The sequence below is a fragment of the Melopsittacus undulatus genome, chromosome Z (genome assembly GCF_012275295.1).
Source record: "Melopsittacus undulatus isolate bMelUnd1 chromosome Z, bMelUnd1.mat.Z, whole genome shotgun sequence".
Taxonomy (NCBI): Eukaryota; Metazoa; Chordata; class Aves; order Psittaciformes; family Psittaculidae; genus Melopsittacus; species Melopsittacus undulatus.
The window spans coordinates 42403058-42424361 of record NC_047557.1 but is presented as its reverse complement, the minus strand read 5'-3'; the positions used below and the strand labels follow the sequence as shown (position 1 = coordinate 42424361).

General features: G+C 39.8%; 1 protein-coding gene across 10 annotated transcripts; it reads left to right on the top strand.

The window, feature by feature from the left end:
* The first annotated feature begins 13 nt into the window (after positions 1-13).
* Positions 14-20837, top strand: HNRNPK (heterogeneous nuclear ribonucleoprotein K). Of its 10 annotated transcripts, none has more exons than XM_031054445.2 (17): positions 14-157; positions 2519-2595; positions 2700-2779; positions 4306-4403; positions 5769-5825; positions 7314-7357; positions 8250-8322; positions 8860-8973; positions 10021-10149; positions 10607-10914; positions 11267-11321; positions 12081-12119; positions 15154-15204; positions 17968-17989; positions 18067-18149; positions 18671-18840; positions 19620-20837. In XM_031054445.2, the coding sequence occupies exons 3-17, from the start codon at positions 2731-2733 to the stop codon at positions 19651-19653; spliced, it is 1326 nt and encodes a 441-aa protein (XP_030910305.1). In that variant the 5' UTR covers positions 14-157; positions 2519-2595; positions 2700-2730; the 3' UTR covers positions 19654-20837. The 10 variants fall into 10 exon arrangements, with proteins under 10 accessions (XP_030910305.1, XP_030910303.1, XP_030910299.1 ...); XM_031054443.2 differs by having other exon boundaries at positions 4294-4403; positions 19681-20837; XM_031054439.2 differs by having other exon boundaries at positions 4294-4403.
* Positions 20838-21304: the final 467 nt, after the last annotated feature.

Genomic DNA, 21304 nt, shown 5'->3' with positions numbered 1-21304 from the left:
CCCCCACCTTCCTTTCCTCCCTTCCTCCACCGCCGGCGCAACTAGCGAGCACAAGGCGGGGTTTTCGCAGGCGCCATTTTCTCTTCTCACGACCGAGGTCGCTCTCGCTCTCCTTTGCCGCCCCCCTGCACCACTTTCATCGGGGCTCCCACTGTGGGTAGGTAAAACGACCAACCGGCAGCCATAGCACATGATGCTGCCCTCTTCCCGGTGGCTGGGCCTGTCTGATCCTAACCTTCACGGAGGGCGGGGCGCAACGGGGATAGCCGCCTCCCGCGCCCTGACGGGCAGCTGCTTTACCCAGTGGGACGGCGTTGGCCCCGCGCAGTGGTGAAGCGGCCGGGCCAATCGCGTACTGGCAGCATCGGAGGTGCGCGTTGGCGGTGGGGGCAGCTCCGCTTTCTCTCCCGTGCGCGGTGGGGCCGGCGGCGGGCTCAGGTACGCGCACCCACGGAGAGGTGTAGCCGAGGCCAGCGAGGAGGGGGCGCTGCCCGCGCGCGGGAGGGGGGGCGGGGAGGGGAACATAGGCCGGGCTGAGCTTTGGAGCCGCAGAGCCGCCGTGCCTCTGCCGGCGCCGCTGCGTGACGCGGTGCTGCGGGAGGCCCGAGCCTCCCCGGTTTTGGAGGCTTCGCCTTGTGAGCTCCCACAGGAATGGCGGTGAAGTGGGGTGAGCGCTGTATGGAGAAAGGAGAGTATGGAGTCTCTGCCTCGACTGGCGCTGGGGGTGACTCCTGAGGCGGCTGAGAGCAGTTGGGGGGCCCGTACCGCCTTGCGTGACAGACGGGAAGGGTGGCCGCTGTTGTACGAGCGGCCCTGTGTCTTGCAACCCAGTCACTGTGGCTCCCAGGAGGGACGGTGTGGTGGAGGCCGGCAACGGTAGCGGGTGCTTTCTCAGGGCGGGGGAGCGGCTGCCTCCGCCTTCCTGCGCTCGCCCTTGGTAACTGTGCCTGAGGCGAGTTGTAGGGAATTATGGCGGGTGGAAAGGAGGGCGCTCAGGGCCGCGGCCTGCGCGGAGGTGGCCGCGGGAGGCCGACTGGGCTTCTCCCCGCGTCGCGGCTCATCGCTTTCGGGGACCGTGGCCACGCGGCTGTCCCCCGAGGCCGCTTGCGCCGAGGCCGCCGGGCGCCTCCTTTGTGTCCTCTTCGGGCAGAGGGGGATAAATCTCTCTGCGACCGCGTGGTGGAGGCGGCTTTTCCGCTCCCGGCTCCGCCTAGCAGCCGGCAGCCGCCATTACAGTGACCGCCATTTCTGCTGATCCGTGCTGCCGGGGCGGCGGGGGTTACGTAACGCCGCCGTTTTCCCCGCCCGCCGCTGGTCGGATCGCTGTAAGCGGGGACGCGAGCCGAGCCGAGCCGGCGGCTTTGCCCAGCTCCAGGTGTTATGTGTGTGGTAGCTGGTGCTACCTCCCGCCTTCCGTTGCCGCTTTACCATTTAGCTGTTTTCAAATAGGATTAGCCAAGGTGATCTCGCGCGGAGAGCGCTATCTACAGGCGGCCAGGGGAGGTTCGGCATAGCGAGTAAATACGCCCGAGTAGGAGAGACTAAGACCTGAATAGTACATTACACTTCACTCCGTGCAGCCTTAAAAGTTTTTGGGAATGGTTGGAAATGAAACAACCGGGGTCCTAAAGGGCTGTTTAAACGGTCTAAAAAATCTGCCCAGTTTCTCCCTGCTTTCACCCCACATAGCGTGTCGGCAAAAGTCTGCCTGAGCATTCGCTGTCAGTAAATAGTGTCTTATGGCTCACTTCAAGTGCCTGGAAGGACTAGCGTGTCCTGGGAAGGTAGTGCCTGCTGTTAGCCTGTACAAGCTAACAGTTGCCTAACAAGCAACAGTTATAAATGAACAGTTGCCTGAGGGTATGTTAAAAAAGAAGCGCCTCTTTTTTTTTTCTCTTTTTGTTTTTTTTTTCCTTTTTCTTTCTTTATGGTTGCCATCAGAGTGAATAGCTGTAATTTGTTGGGGCAAAAAAATTTGGTGAAATACAAAAGGGAAATACATGATTACAAAAGTATTTCCTTTGTCTAGACTTCTTTCTAATGTGAATTCCTAGTACTGCAAGATAAACTTAACAAAAAGCAGATCACAAATAAGATGCGTATTTCGGAAAGTCACAGTGAAGTTCGCCTGCTTTTTCTTTTTTATTATTTCGACCTAAGAATTTAGGACCCAACTGTTACATAGTGTCCTTTAAAAAGTAAATTCAATGCATGTGTCATCTAACATGTTAAAGAGAGGAGCTGGATACATGTTCACTTTAAATATACCAAAACAATTTTTAGTAAATGCAATTAGCATGTGCCCAAAAACTGTAATTCAGACACTGTTTTTTTTTATATGTAAGCTTACATACTTGTTCTTTGTCTCCTTAAAGTTGTGTGTTTTTCCAGGTGTGCTTTCTCTTTCATAGAGAAACAATTTGCAAGAAAACTTGAGCCAGACCTCTGGTATTGGCTGTAGTGAGAATTGAAGCTGCAAGTGGGCAGAGTCACAACTGATAATGTGCTGTTTTCATAGGCTCTTGAAGCAAGTCTGTTGGATTTTAATCCCTCCCAGAACACTTGAGTGTTTGTCAGCGAGGATATATAAAAGCGGTAAGTTCTGAAACCCGGCATTTCTTTCTGCCTTTTCCTTTTAGAGCAATGTACAGTTTGCCTTTTCATGAAAGAGATGTTCTTGCTTTTCTTCTTTTCAACAGATTTTGCTTGCCAACATAAGAAAGAAAGGCAATGGAGACTGAGCAACAGGAAGAGACCTTTACCAACACAGAGACAAATGGTAAGTTTTTTAAAGGACTGTTTTTTTCTTAGAAAGATCCTCGGTAAGTTTCAATGTTTCTAAATACTTAGTAGTGCTTTAACTGTATCAGATGTTTATATCAGAAGTAGTTTTGCATTCTATTTGCATTCTATTCTTAAATTAGACAATGTATTTACATATTTGCATCCTATTTGCATTCTGTTCTTAAATTAGACAATATATTTACACATGCTTTTGAAGCATGAACACAATCTTTCTTATTTATCCCATGATTTAGGCATGGGATAAATAACTGCAAGTTATGACTGTCCTGGGTTCAGCTATAGCAGTCATTTTTCTCCTTCTTAGCTGGTGCAGTGCTGTAATTTTGACTTTCAGCCTGGGAACAGTGCTGATGACACCAGTGTTTTTAGTTGTTGCTAACTGATGTTTACTCCAACCAGGGACTTTCTCAGTCTCATGCTCTGGCAGGAGGAAGCAGGGGGGAGGAAGGGAGGCTGAGAGGAAGCAGAGACAGGACACCTGACCCAAACTAGCCAAAGGGGTATTCCATACCACAGCACATTATGCCCAGTATATGAACTGAAGGGAGTTACCTGAAAGGCGCAGATCACTGCTTGGGTCGGACTGGGTATCAGTCAGCGAGTGGTGAGGGGTTGTATTCTCTCCCCTTGTTATTTCCCTTATCATTACTATTATTTGTGGTAGCAATAGTGGTTTGTATTATACCTTAGTTACTGCACTGTTCTTATCTCAACCCGTGGGAGTTATATTCTTTCGATTCTCCTCCCCATCCCGCTGGGAACTGGGGGAGGAAAGCAGGGAGGGAGTCAGCAAGTGGCTGCGTGGTTCTCAGTTACTGGGTGGGCTGAAGCCTCGATGATGACTGAGGATTTGAAAATATTTCATAGCTAAATATTCAGTACCAGTGTGGCGAGTATGAACGTGGAATACCGTCATGCGTATCCATTAATTATGTTTTGTTTATTGGAATTTTTACGTACAGGAGCATAAATACGTGAAATACCTCTAAAGAGCTTCATGGAAAGCTTACTGGGCGTAATTAAGGAGGAAGCTAAGGTCTCAGTGTCATTGATTCACAACAGTATTTTTTCCAAACAGTATTTGAAGTACCACTTTACTGTTATTCCACCAGGATTTCAGTGTTGGCCAAACTGCATTTGAGCTTTTTGCGTGAGATGTCTTTCCCCATTGTAAACTATAAATAGACACTAAATGGGTGATGCTGCATAACACACTTTAAACCGTGTGTCATAAATTTCTCTCTTGCTGCATGCAACGTTCTCATTTAAAACATAGTTCATAGATTTTAAATGGATTTTTAATAGTTAATCAGTATGTAAGCTGATGAAGACCTGTTTCTGCCCTGTGGCTTGTCAGAGGCATCAGTAATTGATTAGTGTTGGGCTAATAGGAAAGAATGTGTTAAGAATACAGAGCATAAATTTGGCATGTATTCTAGTTCATACGACTTAGAAAGTTAAATAAATGTTTGTGTTTCTCCCCTATGGATCTCTCTATAGGCAAACGTCCTGCAGAAGATATGGAGGAAGAGCAGGCCTTCAAGAGATCTCGGAACACAGATGAGATGGTTGAACTGCGCATCTTGCTTCAGAGCAAAGTATGCTTTTTTTGATTTTACTGATTTTTGTTTATAGCACTGCTCAAGATGGTGATGGTTTATGTTGGGATATATGTTTATTATTAATGTATTTTATTTAATATGCGATAACTTACCATTAATATCTTCAAATGTGCATGAATGGTAGTAAAAATTGTATTGTGATGGAATTACCTTCAGAGGTTCTTCCAAAAGGTGAGATTCTAAGGATCAGTACTGTTATTTTTAACAGATGTACTTGTTGGGGGAAAAAAATAAAGCAATGGAAATTAGGTGTTCTTGTATTTGAGTGGAAGATAGTTATTTTGAAGGGAATGGCTGCATATTAATCTTTGGAAAGGAAGCAGTTTAGAAAATGATCAGCGAGTAATTGTAAGTTAAATGCAAGAGGCAAAATGATAACTTTCTTAGCTCTTCAAAGCAGATCTGCTAAACATGTTCATATATATCGATAGGAGTAAAGATGGGAGTAATACTTCGGGGATTTCAGTGGGTTTGTTGACATGACTAGTTAGTTACAGTAAAGATATGTATGACTTTCCTCAGGTGTTTCTAGTTATTACAGATGTCTTGTACTTCCTCAAGTATTTCAAGTCGTTTGCACTGGCATGGAGAAATGTTACCTTAACCCTGTGTTGCATTTCTGTCTGACAGTCAAGTTACCTGGAGTATCAACATGTTTCATATGCAGTTAACATAATGTGTGATCCATGTAATAAAAGCAGTGCTTTTGCCTGTAATCTTTGAAATAAGATGGTAAAAATACAGCTTTGCAGTTACTTTTCTTTGGTCTCTGCCAGTTTATTCCTGTCGGTGTTAGAAGCTTGGAAGTTGGTAGCTTTAATATTTTTCAGAATATACTGCTCTAAGAAGTCAGTTAAGTTACAGAGGTATAAACCAAAAGTAGCAATTGAAATTATCAAGAAATGCTTGGAACGCGGAAGTGGAATTTGCAAATGCATTCCTTTAAAAAGAAAAAAAAAACAAACTGGGGAAAAAGCTGATCAGATGAGTTAGAGAAATTGTTGAATATGTTACATTCATAGAGTATATTTTTGAGAGCTATAGTGTATGAGATACTAGGAAGAATTGCTTAGAAACTCCTATATGGAATTGAATCATTAGTTGCAAAACTGAATATTCTTCACTTTCCTCAGTTCAGTGGTAAGAGCTGTTGGTCCATTTTTTCCATGGACAAACTGTATCAGTTTGTTTCAGTTTGATATGAAACTTCCTAAAGCAGTACCTGCCTGCCCCCAGGCCAACAGGGTAATGCTGAGATAGATTTACCATTTTTAGTCTTGAGTTAAAAAATGTATTCTGTGGTATGTTGGCATAACTTAACTTCTGAAAACTATTTTCCAGAATGCTGGAGCAGTGATTGGAAAAGGTGGCAAAAATATTAAGGCACTTCGTACAGACGTGAGTATCTATGAGTTTAAACTAATTTAACACCAATTCTTTCAGAGCACTACATCAAAAGATTTTCTAGAAGTGGGAGCAACTCAACTCTAGGCACCAATAGCCTAGCTACAAGCCATTTGTATTGATTGCAAGAGTAGATAACTTAATTCCCCAGTTCTTCTTGTAATTAAAACCCAGCTCAACTCGCATGAGAGAAGAAGTTTATATTAAATCTCTTCACTTTTGAATAGGATTCTGCTAAATTTCACTCTTCAAGTGCACTAATACCCTAATGAGAAATATTGACAAAGCTTAAAACCCTTAATTGTACCATTTCCCATATGTGTGAATCAGTTACAGTACTACTGAAATCATTGCAGGTGGCTGGCTTAACCCAGTGATAAAGAAACTCTTTCAACTTCCTTTAAAAAAGCAAACAGGATTGTCCATCTGTTCTTTAAGAGCTTGCACATGAAGCATCAAAGCATTAAAGATGCTTAATTTAAATGTGGGTATAGGACTGTAAGGGAACATTCTGTTGTTACTTGGAAGCACTTTTACATGATCATGACTTACTTGCCTATTCACATTTTAGAGTGGGTTGACTCTTGTGATTAGACACATGCTCGGCATTAATGTTGTGTATTATTTATAAAACTTGGTAGCGCTTCTTAAATTCCATTTGTTTACACTCCTGTACTTAACCTCAGCTACAATTTCAGCGGTTTTCCCGATCAAGACTCTGTTCAACACAAGATTTGGCAGTATCTATCAATACAAATCAGTTACAATTAAGTTCATAAACTACCGCAAACAGATTTAAGTTGAAATGGTCAGGAATTGTACGTACGCTCACTAACTTCAGCAGCTAGTTGATTTTTGGTTTTTAGGGTCCTTCTTTTTCCGTGGGTTGTTTCTTTTTTCTCTTTTTTTTTCCAGTTTGTTTTTTTTTTTTTAATCAATACGTCACCTAAGTCCAACTAATCTAGGTTGGTCTGGAAAACTACCTTTCCCGATTCACCCAAGGTTCTAGTGATACAGATCTCAACAGGTTTTGTGTCTACCCTCATGAGCCAGCCTGCTACTGAAACATCATTTATTTAAAGTAGTTTAGTCAGATCAAGTGACTCATTTTTAAGGTCCATACTGTTAAGCCACAGTCGGTGTAGCAATCCATTATGGTGTTAGTCTTCAGAACAACTTAAGCTTGTTTCATTAATTGAGAGTAATGAGTATAGTTTGTATTAAATTAAAATTCATTGCTTTTCCCCCTCTTCCCTCTCCTTGTTTTTTTGGCCATATATCTCCGTTGCCCATGTACTGGATCGACTTGCCCCTGCGTTGCCCACCATGACGTTGGCCCATCCGCCCCTGAACGCCCATGTGAAACCCTGGTTGGCTATGCCCAAAAATGTGCTCGTTGCCAAACGGGTACCATACTTGACAACTTCTGATTGAATGCCCATGCCCAATGCCAACATCCACGAACGCCAATGACCAATGCAGTACAATGCCAGTGTTTCAGTCCCAGACAGCAGTGGCCCCGAGCGGTATGTCCCAACAGTTTATGCCTCACTGCCTGATTAGAAAGAGAGAAATGTATTATATTACCTGCCTTTGATATAATTAAATAGTATCCCCTTATAGACGGTGTATTGTTTTTTTTCAAGTTTTCTGTCTTATTTTCCCCATTAAGTCTTTTTGTCACTGAACTTTTACGTGAGTTGCCCACCCAAACAATCCACTAATTTTATTTCAATGGAAGGAGCACAGCTTCAAGTGTTGCATATTTGCTGCATTGTAAATCAAATTGTTCCAAAATAGTCTCTCGCTCTGTCTTTGTGGCCCACCTTGCTCCCTTCAACATTGCCTGTTCATAATTATTTCTGATGAAATGCTAACTCCGGTTCACTTTTCTTCGCTTCTCATTTGTTTTGTCTTCTTTTGTCTTGCATTTGTATTTGTTTTTCTTGGAGAGCCCATTAGTAGTCTGATTTCTAACTGGTTTCATAACCTTACTCCAGATACGATGTTCACCACTTGCATATCCCACTTTTTACATGAGAAGGTGTGCCAGTTTTACCAATGTAATAGCGAGGGTATCCTAAATTAGTGGTGGCGGGGAACATGAATATTCACTTCACCTTCAGTTCTGCGTCAATTTCTTGCCCACTTAATCTGAGCCCTTCCAAAAGCCCATTCTGTCTTTCTCTCTCTGCAAGAGCTACCTAATCTTAAATTTATCATGCGTATATACTGGGCATAAACAAAGATGCATGTGTTGTAAATTGAGCAAACAGGTTTACTTTAAATGGGGACTATTAATTGTGAGCTCATCTGTGTAGTAAATCTTCTTAGAATTTTGTGTATGATGATGAAAAGGATTTACTTTTTCTTTTCCATCTTCTCCATTTTGTCTGGCGTTACATTCTCCAACAACAGCATCTTGAGTATCAGTGCAGATATAGAGACAATTGGAGAAATCTTGAAGAAGATTATCCCTACTTTGGAAGAGGTATGTCACAATGTTTGCTTCTTTTTAGAGGAAAAGATGAGCATATGAAATAAGATAGTTCTAGATTTGCCACTCCTTAAATACAGGAAGTTAGAAAATAAAACCAAAAAGCCTTTTAAAGAAGGGTTATGGCTTTCAAAGTACATGTTGGCATTTTTTGGTACAGGGCAATCACTATTAATAATCTGTCATTTCAAACAGCATCTCCCTTTTCAGAAAACGTGCTTTCTGAATTGTTTTGTCCCCAGTTTGAAGTAGTTATACTGTAATTTGTATTCTCTGTTGACTTTGTAAATGAGTGTTGCACTGCTTGATACCTTCTTAAACCTTTCTACAAGTTGTGCAGTGTAATAAAGAAAACAGGTTCAATATCAGCTTATGTTCAGGTGAGGCGCTTAAATAGTTGTGGTCCTATCAAAGGAAGTACATGATTACAATTTGGCAATAATCAAGTCATACCATTTGGAAAAAAATCCAAATATTTTAAAATTTTATGTGACTAATTTATTATTTTCCTTGTATACATCTTTCTTACAGTATCAACACTACAAAGGCAGCGACTTTGACTGTGAATTGAGACTTCTCATTCACCAGAGTTTGGCAGGAGGAATTATTGGTGTCAAGGGTGCTAAAATTAAAGAACTCAGAGAGGTACTTCTTCCCTGTTCTTCTGAGGTTTGGGTTTCATTCAGTAAACAGCTTAGTGTTTTGTATTTATAAGGGACAGGTGTATCTTTTGTGCAGTAATTAGTTCAGAACATACTGCATACATTATTTTGATACTCCTGAGGTGGATCTGAGAATTGGAAATCTGAAACTTCCTTATAAACCATCAGAAATAAAGTTTTTGGTGATAGAGCTTTGGACTTCTTGTCAAGCTTCTAAGCAATATTTGTGGTAATGTTTTTAAAGAAAGTTTTGGGGTCTTGTTTTTGGTTGTTTTTTTTTTGTTGTTGCTTGAGTTTTTTTTTTTCTTAAAATGGTATTCATCAGTCCTAAAATTAACTACATAGACTATATATATATATTCAAGTGACTGGACATGCAAAATTATTTAAAGTGAATATATATCTACAAAGTCTTACAATGGTAATTCAGTAGGTGCCTGAATATTACTGTAAAAAGGCTTTATTTTTATAATTAAAAAAAAAAATCTACCTCCTAGAAGACCATTGTTTTCTTCTAGTATAGGAATGAGATCTAAAACACCTAATGGTCTCTGTGAGCTTAACTAACTATGCTTTTTGTCCTTCCTTGGCATTGTGTCAGAGACAGTTTCAGGTCAGTTCAGGTATAAGCTGATATCTGTTTGCAATGGTTGAGAAAAGCAATATAACCAGACATAATGCCAGCAACATGACTGTCTTGCATCCAGAGTATGTTTTCTTGACATGTGAAGGTTAATACAACCTGTATGCTATTACAGGATATGTGGTTATCTTGCTGTATTTAGTCAAACAGTGGTATAGATGAGCCATAATTGAAAGAGGAGAAAGTTTTACATTTTCATATGAAACTACCAGTACAGATCTCTTAAACAAAAAAAAATGTTGTGAGAATTCAGAAGCAGGCGTACAGTCTGGGAATTTAATAATCTTTTGGATCCTTTTTTTTTTGAAAATGTTTTAATAGGTTTATAAATTTGTTTAAATATTTAGGTTAAACAATCTTGGATTTTATTTTTTTTTTCTTCAACAGAACACTCAGACCACCATTAAGCTCTTCCAAGAGTGTTGTCCTCATTCTACTGATAGGGTGGTGCTTATTGGTGGAAAACCTGATAGAGTTGTGGAATGTATCAAGATTATCTTGGATCTTATCTCTGAGGTAATGTTGATTAAATTTACTCTTTCATTGTCCCTCATGAGTGTTAGGCACCTATGAAGATGGTGTCTTTCAGTTTATATTTTGAATCCAATACCTCCTACTTTCCCAGTAACAAAGTGGCTGACTGTTACCACCTTTCGAAACTATTTATGTTTTCTAGAATTGGGGTGCACCTTACGGGGGAGAGAAGCAATTTTTGGTAGTAGTGGGCCATTATTCATATCATTAATATGCAAAAATTGAAGAGACAAATTTTATTTGCCACTGATAAGTAACAGCAGTTTCTCTGTCACACTTAAGTTCACAAGAAATGCATCACCATCTCCTTTTTTCTTATCAACATTGTGAAATACAAATAAGTTTATTTGTTTAGTATATGTATTTAATTTAACATGCCAATTATAATGGTCCTATTTTGGGCTGGTGGGGGCTTTTTTTGTTTGTTTGTTTGTTTTAGTCTCCAATTAAAGGACGGGCCCAACCTTATGATCCCAATTTCTATGATGAGACATATGACTACGGTGGCTTCACAATGATGTTTGATGATAGAAGGGGACGTCCAGTAGGCTTTCCAATGCGTGGAAGAGGAGGTTTTGATCGAATGCCCCCTGGTCGTGGTGGACGACCTATGCCTCCATCGAGAAGAGATTATGATGACATGAGCCCTCGCAGAGGACCTCCACCACCTCCACCAGGTCGCGGTGGTAGAGGTGGCAGCAGAGCTCGTAACCTTCCTCTTCCTCCTCCACCCCCTCCTCGTGGCGGGTGAGTTGTTGCATAAATGCATTATACAAAGTTCAGTTGTATACAGTCACCTGAAATATATTCACTTTTCCGATGTTTTTTCCATGCTTCCATGTTGGTAATGATTATGCAAGGATTGCAGGTGTACTAGACCAGGGAGTATTTTGAAAAGTACTGGAAATTTATTATTTGCTGCACTGTAGTAGTCTCCCAGGACTATAGTTCAGAAACTTTTGTGTTGTTCAGTACTTGGCTAGAGTAGTTTGAAATAAAGTTGCTTGTGAGCCACGAAAGTGAAAATTTAAATTTGAGCAAACAAGTTAGTTGATAAGCAAAAGAATTGCATTGTAATGTTGCTTCCCTTTCATTTTAGAGATCTTATGTCCTATGACCGAAGGGGCAGACCAGGAGACCGTTACGATGGCATGGTATGAGCTTAAAATTTGCCTTTTTCAGTTTCATAAGCAGTTAGAATACTGACTGTCTGAAGATACTGTTGCTGAACGCATGCCCTTAAATATGGGACATGCATGATTTTGATGATAAAACTAAAATGTTTTGTCCATACAAATGGTCCCTTCTCTGGAGGAATGTCTAGGGTGTAAGTGGTATCTGAGACATGATCTGTTTGCTTCCTTTCTGTATCGTTTTTGATGGCAGGGAGAAAAGTTTGACTGTGCTCCATCCTGCAGGTTTTCTTGCACTGACCATTTGTTAGTTTTTTTTTAATGAGGGTGACAGAAATGGGAACTGTTAGGCTTTTCAGATTAAGAAAACATATCAGAACAATGCTTTCCTGAAATTTTTTGAATCATACAAGCATCTTAACACTGATGTTGCAAACACAAGTTATACACAGTGTAATACAGATTTTAGTATAGTATCTAATTAAGAGCTCTAGTTAATCTGGAAGGTGATTGCTCTTGAATCAATTCTTGTCTATTTGCTGGTTTATCTGTCTGCAAAAAAAAAACCCAAACCACTGTAATTCCAGATGTTTCAGAGCTAGGACCACTGCTAAGTTGAATCCTAAATTAAATTGGGTACATTCAACCATATTAATGCTAATAACTTGCAGAGCTAAAAAATCTCTTATAGTATATGGGATCTTAAAAAAGGCTTAAATATATTCTTCCATGTTGTATTCTGAAATGTGACTTCCCAGCTGTCATCTGCTGTTGTTCTAGATTCCTCTTTCCTGGGAAGAGAAATCATATGTCTGGGAGGTAAATCTCTATAGTAACAATCTTCTTTTCTCCTCTGGCTTTGTTTGGCACCTGCTTTAAGATGACGGGTGAGACAAGATTTTTTCTTTTAAATGAATGGAAGAGCTATGAAATGGGCTACCTAAATGGGCTTTACATATTTCCTCCTTGGGAGTAAGATTTACTGGAAGTACGTAAGAATGTCACATGTTTATTATAAATATTCAATGGAAAAGTTTGCACAGTATTACAGAAAAGTGTTACCCATGCTACTTTACATATTGAGAAACTGGAAGAATTGAGAAGTGTAACTCCAAGATTTCTTATTCATATTTACATGTTCTCAAAGCTCAGTTTTTGTGTTCTTTGCAGCTAATAAAGCCAGTGCTAGAGCATGTAAAACTGAGCATATAAGTCTGCCCGTCTTTGGATGTCTAGTTGAACAGTCTTCCTTGGCTTGACTCTTGGGCAGTAGTATGTTCTATTTTAATTCCATTCCAGCTGGAATGCAAAATCTGTTCAGCCTGACTTTTGTCAGGTTGACCTTTGCTTTCTTGACATGAGTTCCTACAAGTAAGTGTAGTCATCTCTGTTCATTTTTTTGTTCCAAAGAGCAGTTTTATCTCCTCTTCACAGAGAGGCTGCTTATGGCTTTGGGTCTTTATGACCTAGTGTCATAGCCTGGTTAAAGTGAGGTCTGTTTCCCAAATAAAAACTGCATTTAAATTCTAGTTTTAATTAACCATCATCGTAGTATCCTAAATTGTGTAAGCAGATAGTAAGTCTTCACGTAGATTGTGAGGCTGAAGCTGGAGATGTCATGCCATAAATGTAAGATCTTGCTGTGCCACCGTTCGTTTCCTATGGAAACCATTCTCTAGCAAAATTTAAACCAGAGTAACTAAAAGTGAACTAGGCAATGCATGGGAAAGGTAGCTTTCAAACAGAAGTGCGCTTTCACATAAATTCTATTTGAGAATAAAATGAAATAGTAAAAAAAAAAAAAAAGAAACCAGAATAAATTCTATTTTGCATAGATGCAGTAAAGGGCAAAAACAGCTGCTTTTCTCAGATAAACATTTCAAAAATCATGGAAATGTTGACTTTGTTGAATGTACAGATTCTGTTTGGGGTTGATTTTGGTGGTGTGGGGTTTTGGTGGTGGGTTTGGGTTTTTTTTTCCTGGGTGGGGTTATTTTTGAGAGTTTCATTTGGTTTGGGGGTTTTTTTGGTTGGTTTTTTTTTCTTTTTTTTTTTTTGACAGTTCTCTTGTTCACTAAAGGCAGAAAGATTGAGTAGCCCAGGACCTTTAAAACTGGATGTTGAACTGTGAATTTTCTGGAATTCCAGAGATAAAGGAGTATTGACAGCCTTGTAAATGCTGAGATGAGAAAAACACATTTTGATTTTAAAAGACAGGATAATTGCTCTTGCCCATGAGGAGTCACCCACCAAAGAAGATACTTGTTTGTTAGCCCATTCAGTTATGCAGTGCTGCTTAAAGAGTTCATCTGGCTTATAATTCTTTTTGGAGTTTTTTCCTGAAAGGCAGGCTTTTTTTTTTTTGCTTCTCTATTAACAGAGCTATATATTTGTTTGTATAACTACTCAAATCAAATGCCTATGGACTGTAAGGGCTATTCTGACAGATTAAAAATACCTGAATGTATTTCCAGTATTTCTTTTATAACACACTCATCCTCAGGGGTCTTTCACATACATAAATGTATGCAGATACCAGAGGAAAAGAGTGGAAAATAAAGCAAACAAGCATATAAAGTAATTTTATCCCCTTACCTCTTTTTTTAATTAACTGATCAAGTACTAAAATTCAAAGTACTAAAAGTTTTTAAATCTGAGTTAATAGTTAAATTGGAATGTCTTCAGTTAAGTGGACAGTCTCTTCAGACTTCTGTGTCTTTAGACTTCTCATGTGCTTTTGTTCCTTCAAATGTTTCCCACTTATTGGGCCTTTTTTTAACTTAAATGTATGTGTACATACATGTGTCCTGATGTATAAACACTTGAATAAAGGCACATACCTTAAAAAAATGCACAAAATGTTGTTAATGTTTGAGATGTAACATTAACAAGCACATAAAAGCTCAGTAAAAGAAGAGTGTATAAGAGCTCTTCTGTTTATCCGTACGGTTGTTGGATGAAAGTAACAAAATTTTGCTCTCCTAGGTCACTATTAAAAAAAAACCACCAAAAAAACCCACAGAAAATTATGACAAAAGAATTTTACATCAGTTAATACTGAATGCATTTCCTTTCATTAGATGTAAAAATTAAGCTGACCAGCCAGTGTGTCACGGCTTCTATTCTATTAATAGTAGTCAGTAGCACAAATCTGTAGAGTAGAATATTGTTAGCTGTGTTGAGAGCCGGTTAAGCTGGTTTTAGGGCGCACAAATGAACATTAATTGCTGAAATAGTCGAAATCTGAAAGAAGTGCTATATATCACGTCTTAAGACCATAATTAAATTTCTATTGTAATTAGGGAGCAGTAAATTTAGTCGAGTTACTATTTATTTGAGGTGTATGGAAGTCAATTGGTAGAACAGAAGAGGCAGTGTCCTTCCTGCTTGACCTGCTGTTGGCATAAAGAATCACTGACAGTTACTAGTTTCAGTCTTACTAAATTTTCATTGTCTAATGCATGGCAGAAATATAAGCTTCTTCTAACTATGGCAAAAATACAATATTTTTATATGTAATAGCAATTGAAAATGTTCTAAAAGCATAAAAGCAGGCCTGTCCAAGCTTTGCTCTGCCATTAGCTGTCTGTCCTTTGTTAGAGGGAAAAATCTGTTTACACCACAGAAAGGAAAAAAAAGTGAGTGTGACTGCTTTACAGTTCCCTCACAATCAAAAGGGAGCAAGTCTTGAAAGTGGTCTAAGTCACATACTTTTAAGTCTTTGTTGTAGCATAAATGTTTCTCTGTACAAGTACATACTGTATTAGCTTGCCAACTTATGTACAATTCTACATGACACGAACTTAATTTAGATTTCTTTCCTTTTTTCCTCCTATTCTGTTGTGTCTGGAAGATGATGCAGTGTCATGTGGATGCTTGTGATGACATGCAGCCACCAGAGTTGGTGAGTGTGCACAACTTCTTTTGAAAACTGCTTTATTGAACAGGTTAAGTGATAGTGGGGTTTTTTGCTCATGAGTGTAGTCAGTGGCAACTTGTATCTGGTGAAAAACATAAAGCTGATAATTTCATAATTCGGAGTCTTCTGACTCAGAATTTATTGGTAGTTTGTCTTAGCAGTGTGTCCTGTGCAGGCAAGTAATGTTAATAGAAATGTGGAAGTGTGCAGCAGAACAGTCAAATGATAGGAGCTTTTCTGTACCTCTTTTTGCCTCTTTCACACCCCATTCTTGTGTCGTAAACAGCAACTTTCTCAGTAACAGACCCACTGTAGATACATGCATTTAGGATAGCTATTTTATATTAACTTCAGAATGTTGTATTTTCTCATATTTCTAACAGTAAATATTAGAAGTAGCTTCTTGTAGATGAACTACAATGCTTTAATTATCAGTGTGCTTGAAAACAAACCATTTGATTGGGTAGACTTTGGGAAAAGAAGTTAATAGGGATTGTCAAGTGTTCATGCTGTCAGAAGATGGCGAAGTGCTGCCAAGTATGAAACATCAATTCTTAGCTTACATAAACACAGAAACTGTAACTGTTTAACTTACCTGCTGTCAAGTTCATTTGCTGCCCTGTACTCTGCAGAGGCAGAAAAGATCAAGAAAAGGATTGTTCTGTAAAACAGCTTTGCCCAAAAAGGGATCCTGTGACAAATTCCAACAGGAATATGCCTGTGTGTATGCGGATATGCTGCTCTGATCAGCCTCTGAGTTAAGTCTTAAGTAGAGTCCTTCGTTCTTTTGTATTTTGGACTCCACTACAAGCTGTTATGTATTACAATCTCTACAGGTAAGTATTGTGGTTTAACCACAGCAGACAACTTCAGTACCACGCAGCTGCTTGCTTACACCTCCTCCCAGTGGGTTGGGAAGAAGGTAAAATCATATGGGTTGAGATAAGAACAGTTTAGAAATTGAAAAAAAAAATAGTAATAACAACAAAAAGAAAGAGGGAGGGGGAGAGAGAGCAATAACTCCCACAGCAAAATAAAAAAAAAAAAACAAAACCCAAAAAAACCTACAAACACAAAACCCCCTCTCCTCCAAATAGAAAACCCCAAACAAACAAAACCAGTGATGCACAATAGAATTGCTCACCACTCCCTGGCTAGTACCCAGCCCGACCCCAGCAGTGATCTGGGCCTTCCAGGTAACTTCCCCCCAGTTTATATACTGGGCATGAAGTTCTGTGGTATGGAATACCCCTTTGGCTAGTTTGGGTCAGGTGTCCTGTCTCTTTCTCTCTCCCTGCTTCTCATGCTCCTCCTCTCTGGCAGAGCGTGAGAAACTGAAAAGTCTTTGATCATCGGGGTAAGTGGTCCTTAACACACCGATATTCTAGCTGTTGCTGTCAGCATTCTTGTCAAACTAAAGCCAAAACACAGCACTGTACCAGCTACTATACCTGAAAAAGAATTAACTGTGTCCTGGCCAAAACCAGGACACCAGGTAATATGACTGTGTGACAGGTTGCTTAGAGACAGAGGGTAAGCTCAGATCTTTGGTCCGAGCAGCTTCCATTTTGATCTAAAAGGGCGTAGCAGGTAAATAGTGTTTTGGAAAAGTTGTTGATTTACAGCTTCTGGGAATGAGTAGTTGTGATTGGTTGAACTTGGCTGTCTGCTAGGTGCCCACCCAGCTGCAATTTCTCCATCTTGAGAGCATGGGGAGAGAAAGTCAGATGGATCTTGAGCTTGTGGCTCAAGATCAAGAGAGATCACTTTCTAACTGCCATCATGGCAAAACAGAGTCAACCTGGGGAAGATTAGTTTACTGCCACTTTAAAATACACATAGCATGGAGAGAAACAGAGAGGAAGACTAAGTGCCTTTCTCTCACCATTCACTTCTTCCCAGGCTCAACCTGACTTTGTTCCCTACTCTTAACTCCTCTACCTTGAGTGGTACAGGGGCATAGAAAATGGCAGGCTGCAGTTAGTTCATCACGCTTTGTCTCTGTTCCTTCCTCCTCCCACTGTCACTCTGCTTCAGTGTGAGGTCCCTCCCATGAGATGCAGTCATTCACAAACTGCTCAAATGGGGGTGTTTGCAATGGACTGCAGTTCTTGAAGACTACTCCAGTGTGGGTCTGACCTTCATGGGGTACAGTCCGTCAGGAACAGACTGCTCCAGTGTTGGTCCCCCAACAGGCAACAGGTCCTGCCAGGCACGTGCACCTGTACAGGCTCTTTATGGGCTCCAGCTTCCTTCAGGGCATGTACACCTGATCCCAGCACAGCATTGTTAATGAGCTGCACTATGGCTATCTGCTTCAGTGTGATTCTCTCCAGCAGCTGCAGGAGAATCTCCATTCCAGTGCCTGGAGCACTGTTTTCTACTCCTTCACTGGTGTTTGCAGGGCTGTTTGTCTCACTGTTGCCTCCTTTGCCCATCTCTCCCTGGTGCACACTGGAGTTTTTTACCCTTTGTTAAATATTAGCACTGGGATCCCACCAACTTTGCTGATGGTCTCAGGTTTAGGCAGCAGTGGTCCGTTTTGGTGTTTGGTACAATTGACTGGCTTTGGCTGCAGAGGGACCAGCCCCTGCCCTTTTTATTGCCTTTGATGGCACAGCACTTGTAGTGAAGTTGGGGGGGTTTGAGGTTGTTGTGTAAAACAGGCTCAGAGTTAACCACATGATACTTGAGATGAAAATGTTAATGAAGCATGGCTAGTCACTTTTTTTCCTCTTTCTCTTCCAGTTTGAGGGTGGCTCTGGATATGGTAAGTATTTATATAGAACCTCTACATGTACTTAATTGTGTAGTTATTGAAGGACTTGATGCATACATTTAAATCAGATTATTCATACGCAGGGGGACGCGGTTCGTATGGAGACCTTGGTGGACCCATCATCACAACACAAGTAACAATTCCCAAAGATGTAAGTAAAGTTGACAGGCTTTCAGCTTGTGTTCATTAAGCCAACAGCAAAACAAAACAAAAAAACAACCCCCAAAACCAAACAACCAAACACCTCCCCAAAAAAAACAAAGTAACAAAAAAACTGCAACCTTTTCTCAGACTATTTAAGCAAATCAGAAATGTTTAGGGTGCTTGATAAGTACTTCCAATATAAAACAAGTGTTTCTAAATCAGCAAAACTCTATGGTTTGGTTTGTGTCTTCACTTTAGAGACACACTGGACAATTTTAAAAACTGGTAATAATAATAGACATGGTCTCTGTAACTTGTTTTTTGCAAATCAGAACTGGTTCTCCCACTTTTATCCCACCTATTAATTGTATACAGTTAATATTGCAGGGGATGTTCTGAGAATGTAGAGCACTGAGTTTCCATTGCAGCTCTTTAAACTTAAAGAAGCTATGTAAACATGGCTGTGATTTTTTTACGTATTTTTAGAAAATTGTATTGGGAAATGAATGCTCTGCTTTTTTCCCTTAGTTGGCAGGATCTATTATTGGAAAGGGAGGCCAGAGAATCAAACAAATACGTCATGAATCGGGAGCTTCGATCAAAATTGATGAACCATTAGAAGGCTCAGAAGATCGGATTATAACTATTACGGGAACACAGGACCAGATACAAAATGCACAGTATTTACTGCAGAACAGGCAAGTTAAAGTTTAATGTCGTCCCTGCTGTCAACTTCTAAATTGATGTGTACATTCTAAAGCTACTCTTCTCTGCAATACAGTTTTAGAAGGCAGGTTTTAAGTAACTGTTTGAACCTAACATCACCAGTGGTAGATCTGCCTTGATTATCTTCAGTTCTCCATTCTAATTAAAATGAAGACACCCTCAAAACTAATCTTTCTGGAAGACGCCTTAACCAAGCAGTCCTCTCATTTCTGTGGTGAAAACTGCTGCAAAAAAACTACTTGTAATAAATTACATAGAGCCTGTAGAAAATATAGAAGATTACAGTGGATGTTGGCCTAGTTCTGTGTGGAAGACTAGTGATTTTGTTGTTTTTAGATAACTAAATTGACAACAAATCACAGTCTGCCATATGGCACAGACCATGCCTCTACAGGACAAGTTGAAATCGATTTGGTGCTGTTATGCAGCATTTCATATCTTGTTGACATTACTTTGTCTTTTCCACCAAATACTAACAGCTTCAGATTTAATTTGGTTAGTTTTGCTTTATTAATATGTTGGCTGTCATAACAGATTTTACTGTTTTAAATGTTTGGCTTCAGAGTACTAAGTTTTAAATGTGCCTAAAACATTAATATACCTATAATAGCCATTCATCTTTTGGAATTATATACTTTTAAATGTATTAGGAATTTGTAATTTAATCTGCTCTAAGAATGTAATTGTGAATGTTGATGCAAGATGTATGGTTCATCATTCTAATACATGCTTTTTTCTTTTTCTTTTATAGTGTGAAGCAGTATGCAGATGTTGAAGGATTCTAATGCAAGATTATTTTTTCTTTTTTATAGTGTGAAGCAGTATTCTGGAAAGTTTTTCTAAGACTAGTGAAGAACTGAAGGAGTCCTGCACCCCTTTTTTTTTTGTTTGTTTTTTTAATCTGCTTCTGTTTAAAAAGCCAACATTCCTCTGCTTCATAGGTGTTCTGCATTTGAGGTGTAGTGGAATCTTTGCTGTCCACCAGTTGTAATGTTTTAATTCCTTACACGTGGGGGGAGGGAAAGGGCACACAAAACTAACATTGAAATTTTGAAGCAGCAGCAGAGAGAGTGACTTTTATTTTTTGTTCATTGTTGGTAGTAGATTGTAATGTTTTCATTGTAATTGTTGTGAACACCCTGCTTTACGTACACTGTATCTTTTCTTTGGAAGTGGGGAGAATACTGCTAGCCCACATGTCCCTGGCATCCTTTGAGAGCAGTGAGCACAATGTAATGCTCTTTTTTAAGAAACACTTTATGATTTCTAAATAAATTAGTGAACCTGTTCTTGGTAGTGACTTTTCTTCAGATACATGTAAGATAATGTCTAAAATAGATACGCCGTTGTTGGGCTTTTTCTCCCACATGAGAGAAAGTTGTAGTTAAGCTTGCTCTTTTATATAGGTGGATTTGTGTGGGGTTTTTGACACATTAAACTGTGTGAAAAGAATGACTCTGCTTTGCTGTTTGGGGAAAAAATGCAGAAATATTCATGCAGATGTTGTGTAAAATTGACATTTCTCAAGTGTTTGGCCCTCTTTGCAGTACATATATATATTGGTAACAGTATATAAATAAAATACTTTAAAACTTTGTGATGTCACTGAGTAAGCAGTGGTAAAGTACACCTGGTTATAGACAGCTTGCTTAATGCAGATAACACTGTTAGAAATGACAGTTGCTGTACCATTAACGAATTAATTATAGTTATTTTATGAGCTTTCATTTATATGAGGTTAGAAATCCATATAAATTGGCAAATTGACAGTATCTAACTCTGTAACTTGATTTTCATTGTGTGCAAAACTTGTTTGGTTTCCCTGTTGTATGTTGAATTCCTTAGGAATTATTTGTGAGAAATTAAAAAATATAAAGCCTCTGGATATCATGTAATAACTTGGCATTTGTATTTATAGTTTAAAAATGTTAATTTTACTTCCTGAATAAAAACAACCTTAAAAACATGAGTGTGGCATATACTGATATGAGTCCAGACTGAGCTTGTATTCTTGGTTTGGGGCTTTTTTCCACCCTGTCTTGTGGAATATTTCACCTCAGCAGCTGTTTGAAATGTAATGGGAAAGGCAAAGAGCTAAGAGGTCGTGCATAAGGCTGACCCCTTTGGCAGAGTTAAAAATCCATCACCACCTCGATTTTTGGCTGCAGAAGGCAGATGGAGTGGATCTGTGCTAGCATAGCTCTGGCATTGGCATTCATGTGGGGAAAGCTGAAGGTAAATTTGAGGGAGAAACCTGCAATCCAGGCAGCAGTCCGGGGCAAAAGGTAAGTGAACCGTATGGCAGGCTGCATCAGAAGAGTCCTCTGCTCTTGTGAGACCTCACTTGGAGTACTGTGTGCAGTTCTCAAGTTCTCAACATAAAAAGGACATGTAACTTGGAACAAGTCCAGAGGAGGGCCACCAGGATGATCAAGG

What these genes read in the sequence shown, in the direction of transcription:
- HNRNPK (XM_031054439.2), top strand. Translation starts at nt 2,731, where the DNA reads ATGGAGACTGAGCAACAGGAAGAGACCTTTACCAACACAGAGACAAAT. An exon ending in GCATCTTGCTTCAGAGCAAA is followed by an intron (nt 4,404 to 5,768) that starts GTATGCTTTTTT and finishes ACTATTTTCCAG; the next exon opens with AATGCTGGAGCAGTGATTGG. An exon ending in AAGTAACAATTCCCAAAGAT is followed by an intron (nt 18,150 to 18,670) that starts GTAAGTAAAGTT and finishes TTTTTCCCTTAG; the next exon opens with TTGGCAGGATCTATTATTGG.